This window comes from Pongo abelii, chromosome 4, assembly GCF_028885655.2.
Source record: "Pongo abelii isolate AG06213 chromosome 4, NHGRI_mPonAbe1-v2.0_pri, whole genome shotgun sequence".
NCBI classification, from domain to species: domain Eukaryota; kingdom Metazoa; phylum Chordata; class Mammalia; order Primates; family Hominidae; genus Pongo; species Pongo abelii.
Genome location: NC_071989.2, coordinates 81,405,098 through 81,423,718, shown reverse-complemented (window position 1 = coordinate 81,423,718; position 18,621 = coordinate 81,405,098). Strand labels below are relative to the sequence as shown.

At 38.3% G+C, this 18,621-nt stretch overlaps 1 protein-coding gene across 8 annotated transcripts in view; it reads right to left on the bottom strand.

The window, feature by feature from the left end:
* Nucleotides 1-2,036: 2,036 nt before the first annotated feature.
* ARHGEF28 (Rho guanine nucleotide exchange factor 28) overlaps nt 2,037-18,621 on the bottom strand; it is a 316,787-nt gene continuing 300,202 nt past the window's right edge. For 7 of the 8 annotated variants that reach the window (XM_063723960.1, XM_054555205.2, XM_024246795.3 and 4 more), the window contains one exon: nt 2,037-3,182. In XM_063723960.1, coding sequence (XP_063580030.1) covers nt 3,013-3,182 — 170 coding nt within the window. In that variant the 3' untranslated portion in view covers nt 2,037-3,012. 8 annotated transcript variants of the gene reach the window in all.

Sequence of the window (18,621 nt, the reverse complement as noted above, 5' to 3'; positions counted from 1 at the left end):
ACGGATTTTTAAAATAATATGATAATAATGGCTAGCATATATTAAGTGATTACTATACCCCAAGCTCTATTCTAAGCATATTGCATATATTAATCATTTAATTGTTGCAACGATTCCATAAGGTAGTCATCTCTGTTTTACAAATAAGGGAATGGAAACAGAGCGAGGTGAAGTAACATGCCAAGGACACACAACGAGTTAGTGGCAGATGTGGATCCAGAATCCATACTTTCAATTTCTGTGCTCTGCTGCCTCTCAATGAGAGAGATACAGAGGTTCGACATAAACAATCTCAGGTTGGTTCTCAGTTTGAAAGTAACTCATGTATTCCTAGGTCACAGGAAGAAATACATATTCCTCTCCACTTCTTTGTCACCCCATGATGTAATTATGCTCACATTCTTCACCTTACATAACTCACACACACAGCAAGTTGTCTGTGCCAAGGGCTGTTACCCTTTTCTTAATGAATAGGGCTTCAACTGTGAGTGGGCTGGGACGTGTTGCACGATTCCAGGAATTATGTAGTCCTGATGAAATGCAGAGTAGCTTGGACTCTAAATGAAATGATGAATAAATTCATGCAGCCTGGAAGGGACAGAGCAAAAATATTGCTTTTCTTTCTAGGACAAATCTCTAAAGGAATGAATGTTTCCTTTAAGCTCTTAACTTGGTGAGAAAAGTAGGTCCTTTTGGGGAAACTCATTTATGATCCTGAAAAATAGGGTGGTCATCTCTTAAGATTAGTAAATTTGTGCTAGAGTCACTCTGTGACTCTGTCTTGAGACCTTAGTCTGTTTGGGCTACTATAACAAAAGACCATAAACTTGGTGTATTACACACAATAGAAACTTATTATTTCTCACAGTTTGGAGGCCGGGAAGTCCAAGGTCAAGGCACCAGCAGATTCCATGTCTGGTGAGGGCCAACTTCCTGGTTCATAGAAGGTGTCCTCTTGCTGCATCCTCCACATGGTGAAGGGGCAAGAGAGCTCTCTAGTGCCGCTTTTATAAGGGCACTAATCCCATTCATGAGGGCCCCATCCTTATGCTCTACTCACCCCCTAAAGGCCCACCTAATATCAATGCATTGGTGATTAGGTTTTCAACATATAAATCTGGGGGGACATAAACATTAAGACATTCAGACCATAGCAGGATCTGAGCTCATTACACAGTGGGGACATGGTGAAAAGGAAGAACTTATCAAGAAATCTGTGAAATGTAGTTATATGCCATTGAAAAGTCATCATATTAAATAAGAGAATTGCCCAGAGGAACCTATGAATATAGGTACTTAAAAAATGCTCCGGCTTTCCCAGAGGAACTGCATGCAGACCTGTTTTGCAGGTCTTGAAAATCCAGAGCTCACACATTTTTAAAGAAAGAAAGAACCCCATGAGGATTTTGAACATCTTAACATATTTTCACTATTTCTATATATAATTTCATGAAGAAAGGAAAGATATTTATAGTTATTGGAGAAAGAATTTAGACTGAAATATCTACATGCCTTTCATTCAAGAGATACAGGATCCTGGACTAGACTTTATTGAAGAAAGAGGAAAGACAGATATTTCTAGATGTCTTTAGGAATGGGAGATACATGTTGTAATTGAGGAGTTCAGCTTAGAGGTGAAGTGATTGAATAGAAGTTTAATAAGTTATATCCATTCTGTGAAAAGATCAGTCACTGAATTTTTAATGTAATTGTGACAAAAATAGCCAGCAAAAGTCAGAAAAAGACTGCCCCCAAAAGGGGCTTTTTAAAAAAATAGGATTGGACTTGCCTAAGTAAAAATACAATGTAGATATCCAACTTAACAACTTTAAGTAGGGAGAAAAAACTATTGGAATCTGGGTGATTTTTTTTTTTTTTCTGTTCCTATCACATCTCGCTCCCAGTAAGTGTTGCATTTTTGGATGAATCTAACAGTTTTCCTTTATTTTCACTTTTCATGAGGTGAGATTATATGTGTGTGTGAAATGAATGTTTTACTGTGGTCCTACACATAATGTTAAAATTACAAAGTAAAATAATGAGGTAAAAGATATTTATTGACACCAAAATACATACAAGTATTTCCGAACAAGATGAAAATATCTCCTGGTTTCTCACACAGAGACCCATACTACTCGGAAGGCAGGATATGCCAGTTTTCCTTTGTGGAAAAGTGTATCCAGGCAGCAAACTTCATGAGGAGTGGGCAGTTTTGTCCTTAAAAAACTGCAGGGAAGGGTTCTTTCCAGGGAACGGTAGTTGGTGCTCCAGGTGCTGGCAGGGACAGGACAGCTGATAGAAGTGAGGGCTCTAACAAAGTTCACTATTTACATCAAAATGACTTGATGGGGGCTCTGGGTCTCTGGGCCTTGTTAAAAGATGATGCTGAACCATGTCTTGAAACCCCACCAGCATTAGGCTTAGGTACTAAGCAAGTCCGGACTGTATCCCTGGCTCAGTGACTGACCAATCACAACACGTGCCCAGTTGAATAGTGACTGTAGCAGATCACCACTTTTAATGCTCCCAGAAGAAATGAGCACATAAAAACTAGCTGAGAAAAGCCCTTTCCCACATCCTCCTCTGCCTATGTGGGCACTGAGGCAACTGCCCTGATTGTGAAAGTTCACCCCTTGTGAATACCACTCTTTAAATCCAAATTGCTTCATTGAGATCTTAAAAGGAATCTCGAAATCCAGATGATTGGGTAGAAAATGTGACATGGAATTTTACTCTAGAGTCAAAACAACTTTTAAAATAGTCCTGCTTATTGAAGTTAGTTTCTCCTCCAGAAATCTGAAATTAGATGTGATAAGTTAAAGATTATACAAACAGGGCTGCTTTCAATAACTTAATTAGACTCATGCCAAAAAAATGAGCTCGCAGGAAATATTAAATATTATTCTTAAAGCAATTTGGACCCAGACAATCACACATACATAAGGAATGGAAAAAAAAAATTTCTCCCAAAAGTGCCAGTGTTTTGTTTTGTTTGGAAAAATGACAACACAATTAGAGGTAAACAATATTTTCTTTGGCTCCATCTCCAGTTTCACCATCTTGTCTGGTCATTGTCCTTGTCGATAGATTTAGCTTTGCTTCTGTTATAAACGCCTGCAGTTGAGGGCGGTGTGAATTTGAGTCATGGGGGGTTGGGGACTCAATGTGGGAGGTGTCCAAATCTGCAAGAAACAGACAGCACAGGTTACAGGAGTCCACCTGAGATGTACAAGGCAGATGTCTTGGCGTTAGAGCTCTCTAAGATTAGGAAATGCAGTGCCCATATAGTCAGCCACAGAACGGCCAAGCCCAATGAGAAAGGAACATAATAGGTGTCAAAATCATTCATCAATATCAAGATATGTTCGATTGTGTGCACAAATGTCTCCTGTGACTAAATATGGGTTACTGTTCATGGGATCTTAAACCACTGCTATTGCTGAAAAAGGGGTGCCCATTTACTTTTTAAAATGGGTGAAGGTCATGGAAATACAGTATATACTCCAGCTACATGTAAATCAACTATATTTGCATCTGCAGAGCACCTTCCCCCAGAATATCTGTAAGTCAAGAATTGACTTCAAGGCTCAAATAACATATTTGGCACTTTACTGATGTGGGCAAGGGGTGGGGGTAAAAAGTGAAAGAATGAAGGAGACCCTCCAGCCTCACCATTATGCTGTTAATAACAAATCTGTTAATACTACACAAAGTACTCAGCAAGAGCAGCCAGGTTCCTAGGGAAAATCAAGCCAGTTTCAGCTCTGACTGGGTTTGATGTCTGGTTACCTAGCAACAGCAGGACACTGTGTATTCTCCCTTTTTCTGATAAAATCCTCTAATACTATATTTGCAAGGAGAGACAAAAGGGAGGCTTGATTTGAAGAAAGACACTTGCTGCAAACCATTTTCCCTGCACTTGTTCCACTGACCAATCACCCTCAGGCTCAGCCATATGGCAAAATTACAAATAACCAGCTTGTGTTAGAACAAAAACCTGAGTAGGAATGGAAGTCCAGGTGGGAAAGGAGGGCAAATAGCTCTGAGGCCCACCTGCTTATTTTTCAGTCATTAAGAAGAGGCCACATACACCTACTACAAGCTTATAAAAATTAAAATTAAAAAATTTTAAAGAACATAAAGAAAAAAAAGAGGCCATTGTAACCCTCGCCACATTTTCTTCAAAGCCTCTATTATTTAGATGGATATACACACGTGCAGACATTCCAATGACACAAATGCTTGTGGCCTTTGCCCTCCGGACAAGGATCTTTGGTTACTAGAGAAGGTAGTAAGCAAGGCTTGGCAGGAATGAAAAGAAAGCTGTCCCCAGAAGGCTCCATCTTTGGGGACACGGTGGCCTTGCCACACCTCATTTCATCCCATCTTCCAATAGGAGGTGGGTCAATGGAGGAGGAGCAGCCAGGGCCACAGGAGCAGATGAAGGTCCCTGGAGGAGCTGCACCAAGGCTGGACGGTGCCTCTGAAGCAAAGGAGGACCCTCAAGGCAGAGGAGGGGAGGAAGAGAGGTAGGGAGGCATGGGGGTGAGGCTGCAACCACAGCTCTGCTCAAAGGCTTAGCCCATCCCTGACCCTTTAGATGCCAATAGGCACAAAGCTTGATTCTACTGCCCCTAATTCTAAATGCTGTACCTCAAATTCCAGGAACTCACTAACAACTGAAAGCATACCTGCAGACGGTGCTTCTAACTGCCACCATTTACAGAGCACAGGAGTTGTCCCAGGTCTTTTACATTCGTCGTCTCTCTCTAAGTCTCAAAATGCTAAAACCCACAATTTACAGGCTGGGAAACCGAGGCTCAGACTAGTGAAATTCTGCCCCACATCGTGCAGCTAGGAAGTGATCTGGATCTGCACTCAGAGGATGGCAGCCACGTGATGACTCCTTGCTCTAATGATCAAGACTCTCGTGCTTCTCACTTCTCTTTGTGCTGAAAATGGCTTGGCCATCTTTTCTGAATTAAGAGATCCTCAATGTTTAATACTTTCCCTCCCTTACATACTGCATTTTGAAGAGTCACTTGCCAAAAAAAAGAAGAAAGCAAAGGCAAAAAAAAGGACATATTAATGTTAAGCTTCTCAAAACTGACACAGCAATTGTTATAGAACTAGGAACCTCCCTTAATCGGGCAAACAAAAATATTCCCAGGCAATGATTTCCTTGTCAGGGCAACATTACAAATCAACCTGGAATGCTCTGAATCCTATTTTACCACATTGGGAGACAAAGCATGCCTGTGGTCACAACACGCAGTCACACTTCCAATTCCTTTTCCCAGCCATTGACTGAAGCTATTTCACCTCTAAATACAAATATGCACAGCTAAATTGCTGATGTTTAATTTTACACAACTTCAAAAAAATGCCCCCAAATTTCCATCCAGCAGACACTGGCAGACTGAACAGGTCACCAAAGCCACAACAGTGCTGCCTCCTTACCAACAGAAGGGCCAGCCAGGGTGCAAAAATTACTACATTGAGGATGAAAAATCATCCAGTGAATGAGGCAGCTGGGAGGTCATTGCTGACACATCTGACAATGCTGGACACACTGGAAGCCCTTAATCTATGTAGGTTTTCTTCATCTGGGGTGTGAAACATGGAGTAAAAAATTCAAAATAATGTATTTTGAGGTACATGGAAAATCCCCTTAATGGCTTCAAGAGAAGACTTGTTCAAAACAGCCAAATTGAATGCATATCAGAAATAATTATTTTTTAAGTTACATTGTATGCTCTACTTCAGGAAGATAGAGAACCAAGAATGAATGGGGATGGGGATGGGGAGGTGTGTGTGTGTGTGTGTGTGTGTGTGTGTGTGTGTGGTGTAGTGTAGAAGTTTAATCAGAACTTTTTCAAATAAGAATAAAAATACAGGAGAAACACATTCCTAGGTGAGAACCTGTTGTGCCCTAAGGTGAACAGCCCATGTTGTAATTCCAGATGTATTACTGGAGGTGGTTGTGGTTGTATGTCACCTGGACGGGAACTCAATTTCCTCCTCCATGTTCCTTCTTGGTTTCTACCTGAACTATGTAGGCAAGGTCAGACAGTCGGTCTTTGAAATTAGAAACCGTTTGGTGATTTCTGATTTTGTTACTCCATTTCAACTCTGAATGAACCAGCACAGCAATTGTATATTTCTCAAGGCCAGCCACCTTTTTCCACACTTTTTACCCTAGAGAATATGGTCATCATATAGAACCCTAAACTGAAAAAACATTTGTTAATATTAAACCTCACTGACTCAGAAAGCAGAATTCTTGCTATATAAAAGTAATCATCCAATTTCATTTGTGATCGAATTGCCTGTAAATCGATGGACATAAAAATGTAATAACATATTTCTAATAAGCAAGGAAATAGTAATACAATCATAATTTGGTCAACTAAAAACGAATATTATTATAATGAAACAAAACTCAAACTACAAAAAAACCTTTCAGCCAAGTATCTCAACACAATTTTGCCTCTTGACATAAAAGAAATCATTTGATCCCTAACATTATCTCTGGAAACTAAACAGAGTGAGCATTATTAACCTTTAGAGCAAATAAGCTAAAACACATAAAAGCCCCGAAGCCTGACTAAACCAAGTAGAAAAGTGGGATCTTGGTTGAGAGTTTTTTCTGCTACATTACTGAGCTTTTGTTCACAAACTAAAATTTCAGACTCTGCAGGAAACTTCAATACTCACATTATGAGGACCACCGTGGGGGGTCTAAGTTAGTCTCCTAACATGGTTTCAAAAAATTACAGGTATCTACATTTTGGCTGGCACCATTCCTTTCCCTTGTGGGTATGTGTGACAGGAAATAGACTGTCAACAGACACACCTGCAGACAGCACTGATATCCAGAGAAAGTTTCCTAAATCTCCCAATATTTAGCCCTTAGGTGCAACCTGCTGGTTGGAACTTGCATTTATCATTTTTCACACTTCGCTCTGTTTACCCAATACTGACATTTCTAACAGTGAAGAGAAATCAGCCTTCCCTCCATTGTCTCACCATTATCATCATTCTTTTGAGCCAACTGACTAGTTGGCTATTTTCAAGACCAGACTATCATCTCAGTGCATAAAATGCAACTATGTGTCATATTTAAAATGAACAAAGTGGCTGGGCATGGTAGTTCACACCTGTAATCTCAGCACTTTGGGGAGCCAAGGCAGGAGGATCACTTCAGGCCAGGAGTTTGAGACCAGCCTGGGCAACATAGTGAGACCCTGTCTCTACAAAAAATAAAAGTAAAAATAATAAAATGAACAAAGTGCCTCCTAAACTGTGATGTGAATAAAATCTTTTACATCACAAGGTAAAATGTAATCTTAGGCAAGTCATTGCCCCTCTCTGGGCTTCAGCTCATGAAAGATTGAACTGAAATCATCACTAAGGCCTCTTACACTTCTCATGTTATGTGTGAAATTTTACAGTTGTATTTGGGCTCAGTGATTCACCAAATAATATTCCAGAGGTACAAAAAATGCATTTTTCAATTGCTTTATACTTGAGAAACACAACCAAATTCATTATCTGATGCAGGTATGAAGCATTGAAATGCAGTATGCAGCATTTCAAAATCATGTTTTTAAGGTAATTGCCACACTTGTCCCAGCAGTATATCTTCAGTCTTCCTAAGAACATATATTTGAAGTGAGCCCACACACAATCCTCAAAAGATAGTATTTGCGAAGTTAACTAATGAGCAGAAGAGATTGTCCATAATCAAACTCCGCACTAGATCTTCCCTCCTATGAACAGCAAACTTATGAGTAATTTGTCATAAAGAACAGGTCTGTGACAAGTAGAAAAGGGTTGTCTTACAGTTTAAAAATAATTAATGTAGCCTTTCCCTTTTTCTGAATTTCCTGCTGAATAGAAAAGCATCATGATCGTGATCATTGTTAAATGAAAGTTTTATTTAAATCTAAATACACCAGTATCACTTTCATCATAAACATCCACTGTCAAGGTCCGAATTTAGCTCACCAGTGCACCCCATGGCCAGGCACCCAGAAGCCCAGGGCTGCACAAAGCATGTTTAGTCTGCCATTGAAAGCACTGATGGCGTGCTGTTCAGTTCTCTCCCTGTCTTATCCCATTCCATCCTCCCCAGTAAAGGTCACAAAACAGAACTTCGTGTCTTCTGAGCCTTGGCTCTGTTCTTGTCTATTTTAATCATGTGTCTGACTTGTATTTCTTATTGCTATATCCCTTATGCATGTTCCTAAATCCAAAATTCACACTTTCCTAGAATAACTCTACTTAAAAAAAGAGGGGGGGGGGCTTTATCATTACTGTTCCAACTCTGTAAAATAAGTTATATTCCCTATTTTGTGGTTGATTCATATTTACCCTGTGAAACATTTAAAAAATCATTTCCTGATGGCATTACTGGCAATCCCTATGGTTTCTCAGGAGCATTAATGCACAACATTTTTTCTTCTAATGGAAAACATTTATCATACAGAGCTTGAGGTATCTTCAGAGCAAATAAAAATTGGTCGGTGTCCCTAATTTTGTGCAACTCAATTTTCCATAGTGAGCCATAAATAGGATGTGAGCCCCTGGCATGAAAACCAGTCTGGAGTTTATATCTGAAGCAAACACTCTAAATTAGTGTTATAATTCCCTTTTCTATTCTTCATATACCAATACTGCACCTGAAATAAAACAACTGAAGTGTACTTTGGGGTGGGCATGTATGTGGCATGTATAACACACATATAAATTTGTAAAGTAAGACAGCAAATTGTGTTACAATTTTTTAAGTTGTGATTGTGAGAGTTGAACTTTAATCAGTACTTAACATATTTGGAATAGTCAATATGGGCTATATAAGCAATGCTGAGAAGAAAACAGAAATGAAAGCAATCCATACAATGAAGATGAGATTATATTAACAGGAGATATGATATGGTACATCAGTCCTCTCTGCTGTCTGAACTTTGATTCGCTCTCATGCTCTTCCTTCCCTCAAGAAGAAGGCTACTGTTAGGGAGCCATGGCCTTCACATCACAAGCCCCGTGAGAGTATGGGGCAAACAATTCTACTTTTCCCTCTTCCTTGAGATGCATTTCAAAGTATGTTTCTCTAAACAGGATGCCAATAGATATTGATGATAAAAGAATGCAGTGGTCAAATAAACTGATGAAATTCCGGGTAAATTAAGTTTGTTAATCAACAGATCCCTCAGAACTTTAATAGGCTCATGTGTATTATAAATCTCTCAGAGCAAAAACCAGTATGCAGCATCCCCCAAACTCAGGGAGCCTTTTCTCACAGTGTACCCTACAGCATTGTGTTCCATGTAACATAGCTGGAGAATAATGCATTCAAGAATTAGAAGTCTATTAAAGATTAAGAAAGAGACAATAAATGGTCAAGATGCCAGAACAAATCAGGAGTGAGAAGGTGGAAATAGGTGAGCTTTTCCAAATTCAGAAGCTTCTAAATTCTGCAGGTAATATCTATATTACACCCAGGCAATAATTATCAGTGGCTATTAAAATCATTAGGAAAAAAGCTGATGTGAAACTTTATAACAGATCAAGCTGACAACATCTGAACCCAAGGATCAATTTTAATAATACAAAAAAAGAAACAGACATTGTGTGCCACGTGATGAGATGCAATTTACAACACCATCTATGTATATTATTTTCATGTCAAAAAATAAAGCCTGCATCTAATCAAATTTGTATTCCCAGTTACCAATTTACAGGAAATATAGGGGCAGAAGAATATTTCAAATGACGCGATAGGAATGCAATCAGGAAAATCCAGAATGTGGGGAATATTTCAGAAAAAAATTGAACCTGTCTTTTCCACAGATAAACAACACAGTTCTTATGACTCAAGAGGCATTTAATAAAATAAAACAAACAAAAAACACAACCCAGTCTTTTTAACAATTGTAAAATTTTTTAAAGGAGGCAACAGAACTTTAGATTAAAAGAGACTTAAGAGACATACCAACCAAATGCAATATATGAAATTATTTGGATTCCAATTCAAACAAACTGAGGGGGGAAAAAACATTTATGAGACAATCCAGAGAAATCCAAATACTGACAGCATGATTTTAAGTAACAACTGTTAATTTTTTTTAGATGTGATGATCATATTGTGGTTATGATACAGAAAAAAAAAGAGTCCTTATCTTTTAGACAAAGGTATAGAAGTATTTCTGGATGAAATGATAGGATGTCCCGGATTTGCTTTAAGAGAGTCCAATGCAAGAGAAAAGAGAAAAAGCACTGAATTAAGATTGGCTGTGGGCAGATGGGGTTCACTAAACAATTCTCTCTACTTTTGAATAGGTTTGAAAAGTTCTATAACATTTTAAAAGTCTATAGGCTTCCATATTTTGGACTACAATATTATAAAGGGTTCCGTTATTCCAACAGTCTAGCTTCTATATATCTGATATAAATGGAACACTGGGGCAATAAATTAGAAGCCTCTTCTGGATGCCAACTATGTTTAGATCAATTTTAATGCAACTGTATGACAAGTCATTGGCTAGGGCACGTATGGTTTTATATCTATTTAGAAAGATACACAAATTGTGTGAACCTATGCTATAAAATGGATAAGGTTCATTTGAGCTTATAGCTACCCATTAAAAAGAAGATAGATTCAGGTATGGTCTTTGCTTTTGCCTAGAAAATCTAATAACATCTCATATGTAAAACAGAATTCAGGAAATATTTCATTTTATAGCCTCGGCGTATCTGTCCTTTGAAATGAGTTAGGGTTTTCTTGGAGTTTGGATTTGTATTCTCCAGTCTTTTAAATTTGAGTTCATTTAAAGCTTAAAAAGTAATATTTAAGAAATAGCAAACAAAAGTAGTATAACTAGTCCAAAACTATCAAAGTAAATTTCAGGTCATAATAGTAGTAGGTTTCAACATATATTGTCAAATGAGTAAATGAATTAGTGAATACTTAATTTGAAAATTCTAATATAATTAGAGTCATGAGAAATCACTAATTTGGAATTCTTATGTTTAGAAAGGATATTAAAATTTAATTGAGCCTAATCCTTGTCTTCTTAGCAAAAACAAACTGAAAATGTAGTCAAGATAGGATTACATTGCAGGGCTTCTCCTGGTTGGCCACTAGCATTATTTGACCTTGGGTAATAACTTTACCTGGAACTTCCATTTCCTTATTTGTAAACTTGGGCACCTGAACTAGATAGCAGTCAGCCCTCGACTTTTTCCCACCATGACACTCAGAATGACACTCACTCCCATAGATTTACGCAAATTATAGGCTGTGTCACAGATGAAACAGGCTGTAAATTATTAGCAATTCCTAGGCTAACACAGTAACTTCAAGCTCTTTACTCCATGAAAAATATGTCAGAATGAAGTGAGGGAGAGAACTGTTATTATGAGGAAAACTAGAATTTTCTCTAATTTATAATGATACATATAAAACTTTAGTAGTTCCTCTATTATTTCCAACATAATACTTGGGCCACTTCTCAATACTGATAAAAATAGATGAAGGTACACATATGCTTGAACTGAAATATTTCGAGTTTCTTAGAACACTAACCTTTTACATTTTAACACCAAAAACTTCAACATTTACATTTGTTTTTAAGGTATTTCAAGGTGATCTATAAATGTAAACAGCCAGGCTGTGGAAAACCTTTAAAATTACAAAAACAACATAATGTGTGGAGTACTTACTAAATGCCAGGCATTGTTCTACATATTTCGTATACATCTCTTACTTGATTCAATCCCATGCCAATCTAAAATGGTAGGTAAACTATGAAATAGGAAATCTGACTAAAGTTAGATTTGTCCCTAGAAAACAACACAACTCAGGAACACAGAAAGCTGAAGAAAACTTCCAAAAACCATAGTTACTATCTTCAAAGAACTATTTAAGAGACATTTCAGCCACAAAACAAGATTCCATAAAATAGCAGCTGTAACAGGAAAAAATATCTTGAAAATTTTCAGTATGCTAGCTAGTATTTTTTAAACAATCAATGGAATAGTAGGAGTTAAAGAACAACAAAAAAATCCCCCAGGAAATAGAATAAAACTGCGAAGAAATGGAAATAGATGGAAAATGAAACAGAAAAATCAGAGGATATAAAAGGTCCAATTTCCAACGAGCAACAGTTACAGTAAGAAAAAACTGAAGAGAAGCAATTTTTTTTTAAAAAATAGAATATCTCCCAGAACTGAGGGAAATATATCTCCAAAGTGAAAGAGCCTAATAAATAACCAGTAAAAATGACTTTAACAAAAGACCTCACTGAAGCATGTGATAAAATTCAGATGAGGGGACAAAAAAGACAATTCTAAAATTATCCAGAAAGTAAGAACAGGTTACAAACAAAGAACCTGGAATCCGAAGGGCATCAGACTTCAAAATAGCAACCCTGGAAAGTGGAATCAAACCCTTGGCAACAGGCTGGAGGAAAACAGTCTTGTATTCTAGAATTCTAAGCCCAGACAAATTATTTAAAAAACAAGTGTCAGAGTAGCAAAAATAAAATGAGAAGGACATTTCAGCTAATCTGGAAAAAATTTCCTTTTATCAGACTTTTTCCTAGGGAGGTCCTGGAGATATGTCCAACCAAATAAAGGAAAATACTATAAAGGGGAAGCATGAGACTGAGGGCACAGAGGTTTCAACACAAGAAAGAGAAGGGATGGCCCTGGGTGACCACGCAGTGCAGGCCTGGGGAGCAACAAGTCCATATTGGAACAGAAGTACAGAGGACTCTAAAGGCAAAGCTTCCAGGAAAGAAAATGAAGCAGATAGATGTTGACTATATTGAGTATGTGTAAAATAATATTGATAAGTTATTGAGAGAGGCATAGGAGCTTTGGAGGAAAACATAGCAACGAGTAAGGGAAAAGGTATGCAAATAAAAAACAAGGCAGATGGTTAGTCTCAGTAGGATGGAACAGCATAGTCAATCACATTTGGAGTAGTTTCTGCACTTGCAGTTGAGTTTTCTCCACCTAGAAAGAGCTTAGTTCTCACGAATGTCCTTTTCCAATCTTAAACTGTTCATGTGTCATTGTAAACATGATTTCTCTGAAAACTACTCAAAGTACAAAATATATTAAAGCTATTCCAAAAGAATTAACTTGTCTATATAATTAAGAGTGAACACATTTGAAACTCCAAAATCTGCTGTGAGTCAGAAAAAACTTTTATGAACAGGAAATTCACAGAAGGAGGAATCTAAACAGCCAATAAAAATGAAACGATATTAAATCTCATTGGTAATCAGAGAAGTATGAAAGAACGAGTTACCATCTCATGCCCGGCATATGGGCAAATTTTAGAAGCCTAATAATACTATGAGCTGGGTAAGATCTGGAGGAACTGGAGTTCTCATATCTTGCTGATGATAGTTACATTGTACAACAACTTTGGAGCAAAATCAGTCATCCCTGGCAGCAGTAAAGACATCCTTACCACTTCTAGGTGTTATACTTGAAATAAACTCTCATTCATGTGACTAAGGAGATGTGCATAAAAAGATGTTTACTGATCTTCACTTCTAATAGGAAAAAATTGGTAAGATCCCCTAAGTGCTCCTTACTAATAAATATACTACAATTTTTTCATTAAAGTGAAATAATATGTAGCAGTTTAAAATGAGCAATTTGTGTCGCATGTATGAATATGAAAAAAACCAAGTTGCAGAAAGTACATATATATTTAAATAGCTATATAAGTGTTAAAAACAAAAAATTATGATATTTTGTTTTTAGATATAAATATGTAGCATTATAAAAATGTAGCGGTAACATAGGCACATACTGTGGAAATCATATCCACCAATTTTAAGATATTTGCTAACCCTGAGTAGGAAAAACAAAGGAAAAGATATGGGTAAGGGCCGTTAGCAATATCTGTAACATTTTATTTCTTTAAAAAAGCAAAAAGGCAAAGATCTGAAATAAATACGGCAAAATGGAAACATTTGTTAATTGCATGTCTAATACATATTTTCTATACTTTAAAAATTTTCACGATTAAAACTTTCATATTAAAAAATGTATTAAACTACCACACACAATTGTGTGGTTTTATTTGAATCCTGAGTCAAAAATAAACTGTGAAAAGTATACACATACATAACATTTGTGAAACACCTGGCAATCTAAACATATGACTATATGTTGATATTATGGAATTATTAATTTTTTCTTAGGTGTGATAATGATTTTAAAAAGAGAGCCTTATCTTTTAGAGACAAATACTGAAATGCTTATGGATGAATAAATACTTATAGATACTGTTTAAGATCCGCTTCAAAATAATACAGTGTGTATTGGGGGTAGGAGTCTAGAAGAAACACATTAGGCATAAGTTCCTGATTCTTTGAAGTTGAGTGATCAGAACATGAGTGGCTATTATATTCTAATTTTGTGTATGTTTAAAATTGTCCATAATACAATCAGGTAGACAAGAAATATGTCAAATTCAATTTGTAAATAATCAAAACAAATTAAGATAGTCAATCTTGGAGTCCCTGTTAAGAAGTAGGAACTTTTCTCAGGAGGCTGAGGCAGGAAAGTGGCGTGAACCTGGGAGGCAGAGCTTGCAGTGAGGTGAGATCACGCCGCTGCACTCCAGCATGGGTGACAGAGCGAGACTCTGTCTCAAAAAAATAAATAAATAAAAAGAAGTCGGAACTTTTCCTGAGTGCACTGAATTAAATCACATACAGGTCATCAGCCTCAAGAATAGGGTAGTATTTTCATGACTCTGAATTCCTCTTAAGGCTCTAGAGACCAGGGACTTCTAAGTACCTTGGCAAAAAAACCAACTTTCTGGGGAACTGCCTGCCTCACAACCCCACCCACACTAAAAGAGTTATGCCTCTCATTTTGCTGAGAGAAGAAAAATCAAATTCATTTCTTTGCCAGCTGAGTAAGGCAGGAAATCAACCTAGGAATTTTAATGCTGCATTTATTCTTACTGGTTCAGTAGAGGGAAAAACAGCTGTTAAAATTCTTAAGCATACAGGATGCAATGTTTTTCTTTGAGTCAGAGAAGAAGGCAAGCAATTAAACCTAACACACCCAAGCGAATTAGTTCTACCTGCTTCTTAATAATTATGTTATTACCAGACTTCTTAAAAATTGGCAACCAATTCTTTTTAATTTTTAATTTTTTTGTTGCTGCTTTTTGAGAAAGAGTAGGACTATGTCACCCAGGCTGGAGTGCAGTGGCGTGATCTCAGCTCACTGCAACCTCCACCTCCCGGGTTCAAGCCATTCTCCTGCCTCAGCCTCCCACGTAGCTGGGATTAAAGGCACCTGCCACCATGCCTGGCTAATTTTTGCATTTTTAGTAGAGACGGGGTTTCACCATGTTGGTCAGCCTCTCGAAATCCTGACCTCAAATGATCTGCTGGCCTCGGCCTCCCAAAGTGCTGGGGGTACTTCTAAGGTCTACAAATGACTGTTTTTTCCTCTTTATCAACTACAAAATTATGAGATGTCAAAGAACTTACAGACCTATTCTGGTTTGAGAAATTGATATTCACAGTATTCAGAACAACATAAAACTATTTTCCTTTTAAAAATGAGAAACATTATTTTTTTAATTCTTATTTGTTTGAAATGACATTTATTAGGAAACCAAACCCTGAAACATCTTTCCAAACCATAGCCACAGCCTTGCGTTTATGTCACTCGTAAATGATTATAATCTTAAAAGTACAACATAACATATAGACTGTGTTTTGTTTAGTGCAGATATTAATACCCTCGGGTGTTCTTTTTACATTTAAGTTTGTTATAAGAATAAAGGTCCCTCTTCCATATTTCTAGAAATTAAACTTAAACATTTTTAGGAATTATACAATTATAAAATTAGGCAGTTTGTAAAACAGAAGAAAAATTAGGCCCTTAAAGTACCAAAACAGCAATCAAAAGAGAACATAAAGCCAGCTGTGGTGGCTCGTGCCTATAGTCCCAGCTACCGAGGAGGCTGAGGCAGGGGGATCACTTGAACCCAGGCGGATCACTTGAACCCAGGAGTCTCAGGCCAGCCTGGGCAACCTACTAAGACCCAGTCTCATGACAAACTGCTCTATTCCTTTACTCCTTGGAGCCATCTTTCCCTATGGGAGATGACTTTAAATTGTTTTGTGCATACAAATGATATATAGCAATAACCCAGCTTTTGATATCTGTGCTTCCTGACAACATCTGACCTGTGACTAACACTGGATCCTAAAGAAAGTTTTTTTAAGACAGTCTTGTTTTGTCACACAAACTGGAGTGCAGTGGTAGAACCACGGCTTACTGCAGCCTCCCAGGCTCATGTGATCCTCCTGCCTCAGCTCCCCAAGTAGCTAAGACTACAGGTGCACTCCTCCATGCCTGGCTAATTTTTTGATTTTTTTTTTTTTTTTTTTAGTGATGGGGGTCTCACTATGTTGCCCAGGCTGGTCTTGAACTCCTGGGCTCAAGCAATCCTTCCACGTCAGCCTCCCAAAATGTTGAGGTTATAGGCATGAGCCACTGCGCCTGGCCAAGAAAGCGGCTTCCTTTCAATTGTCCACCAGGTGACATGAATTCCCAAGTTTGTACTAAAGCCTCCTCTTAAAAAGGAGCTATGGCATTACCATGTAATTAACTCCTCTTTAATGGAATCGGCCATCAAGAGCAAGGATCATGAAGACTAGCATCCGCTACTTAGTGGCCAGCAGCCTCAGCTCCTATCAGACTGCTGAGGGCCACTACATACATGTCCCTTAAGAAGCCTATTACCTCACAGAGCAGAAAGACACAGACAAGTAAAATAAAAGCAGAATATCCTGCTAAGTGGCTAACGAACATTGTCCACAGGTGGACACCATCTCAAAGACTCTCCAAAGAGAGCAAGCTTCCAGATGTGGTGGCCAAGGAACACTTCAGAGAGGAGAAAGCACATGAACTGAGCCTTGAAAGCTGCCCAGGGTGTCCACAGGAAGAGATGGCTGTGGCTGCATGTGGCAGGCCTTCTGGGTGGAGTTTACGGCCATTGCAAAGGGGAGAGAATGCAAGATGTCACAAAGAAGGGAGAGTCGTCAAGTTTGGCTGAAACATGTATTTGTGCAGGTGAACCAAAGGGTAGGGGGGATGAAAAAGGAGGTTTGGGAGGGTCTTGAATGGGAGTGTTGGGAGACTTAACTGCAGGAGGTGAGCTCAGCTATACTGGTGATCAGGACCCTTCTATGGCCTGTGTCAACTTGCACATCTGATTTTACCTGCACATGCTGCCACCCTGAAACGAGAGAGGCAAGTCCAAGAGCACAGTAAGAAGGAAGCTATGTCTCTCTTGTTTTTGCCTGCCTATAATCAGCCCACATTTAGCCAATAAAATTTCCATCTCCTTGATGAACAGAGCATTCATTTTTTGTCAGTTAGTAGTGGGGACATCAGAATGAAAACTGATTTGAACTTTTTATTCATTCATTCTTCAATAAACACTGAATGTCTAGCATGTGCCCTGCCCTGGGCTGGACACCAGGAAAATCACATTGAACAAAACCTGGTCTCAGCACCATGGAGGTTTGTAGTCAGGACAATCACTATTTCACAGTATAAAGCTGTTGCACAGTTTCTTGAAAGTTAAACAGACATCTATCCTAGTAGCAATTCTCCTAAGTATTAATCCAAGAGAAATATAAACATAGTTCACAAAATCCTGTACAACGATGTTTATAGCAGCTTTATTCAGACTGGCCAAAAATTAGAAATAAGCCAGATGTCCATCAACAAGGAAGGGATAAGTAAACTTTGGAATATTCATCAATGAAACATAATACAAGAGAACCAACTATGGGCTCATGCAACAACATGACTGCCTCTCAAAAATAATATGCTGAGTGAAAAAAGCTAGACACCAAAAGGTACAAAGTGTTCCATTCCATTCCATTCTAGAATCGGCGAAATTCACCCATGGTGATGGATTGCAGAGGAGTCACTGCTTTGAAGGGGAGGGGTTGACTGGAAAGGGGCATATGGGAACTTTCTAGGGTGACAGAGTGCTCTGTGCCTTGATATTCTTCCCACAAAACTGACTGGACAGTAGACAGTATCTGAGCATTTCCCCCTATGTAAATTATGTCTCAATAAATAAAATGCATAAAGCAAACAAGTGAGAAAATATTGTGGAAGCACATGGCCCTGGAGCCAAGTCCTGAAAGATTAAGTATGGGGTCATCAGGTTGAGAGTAAAAGGTGGAGGAGAGAATATTCTCGACAGAGGAAACACATGTACAAAAGGTTGGGAATGTGGGGGTGCATAGCCTTCCACACAATGAACAGAACTTCCTATGGCTGGAACGCAAGATGAGAAAGGACAGAACAGCATGAGCTGAGGGTGAGAGATTGAGGTGCAAGCATATTGCCTCCTGTGCCTCATAAAGGGTGAGGGACTTCCAGCACATGGAGGGTTTGAATAAGCCCTGGAAAGCTGACACAGAAAAGCTCTAAGAGGTCTGGATACCAACCCTTATCCACGGGACCAAAAACTGGCCTGGGGGCTAAACAAAGCTCTATCTGAAATTTGTTGTGTTAGATTTGGGTTTCAAAACACAACCCATG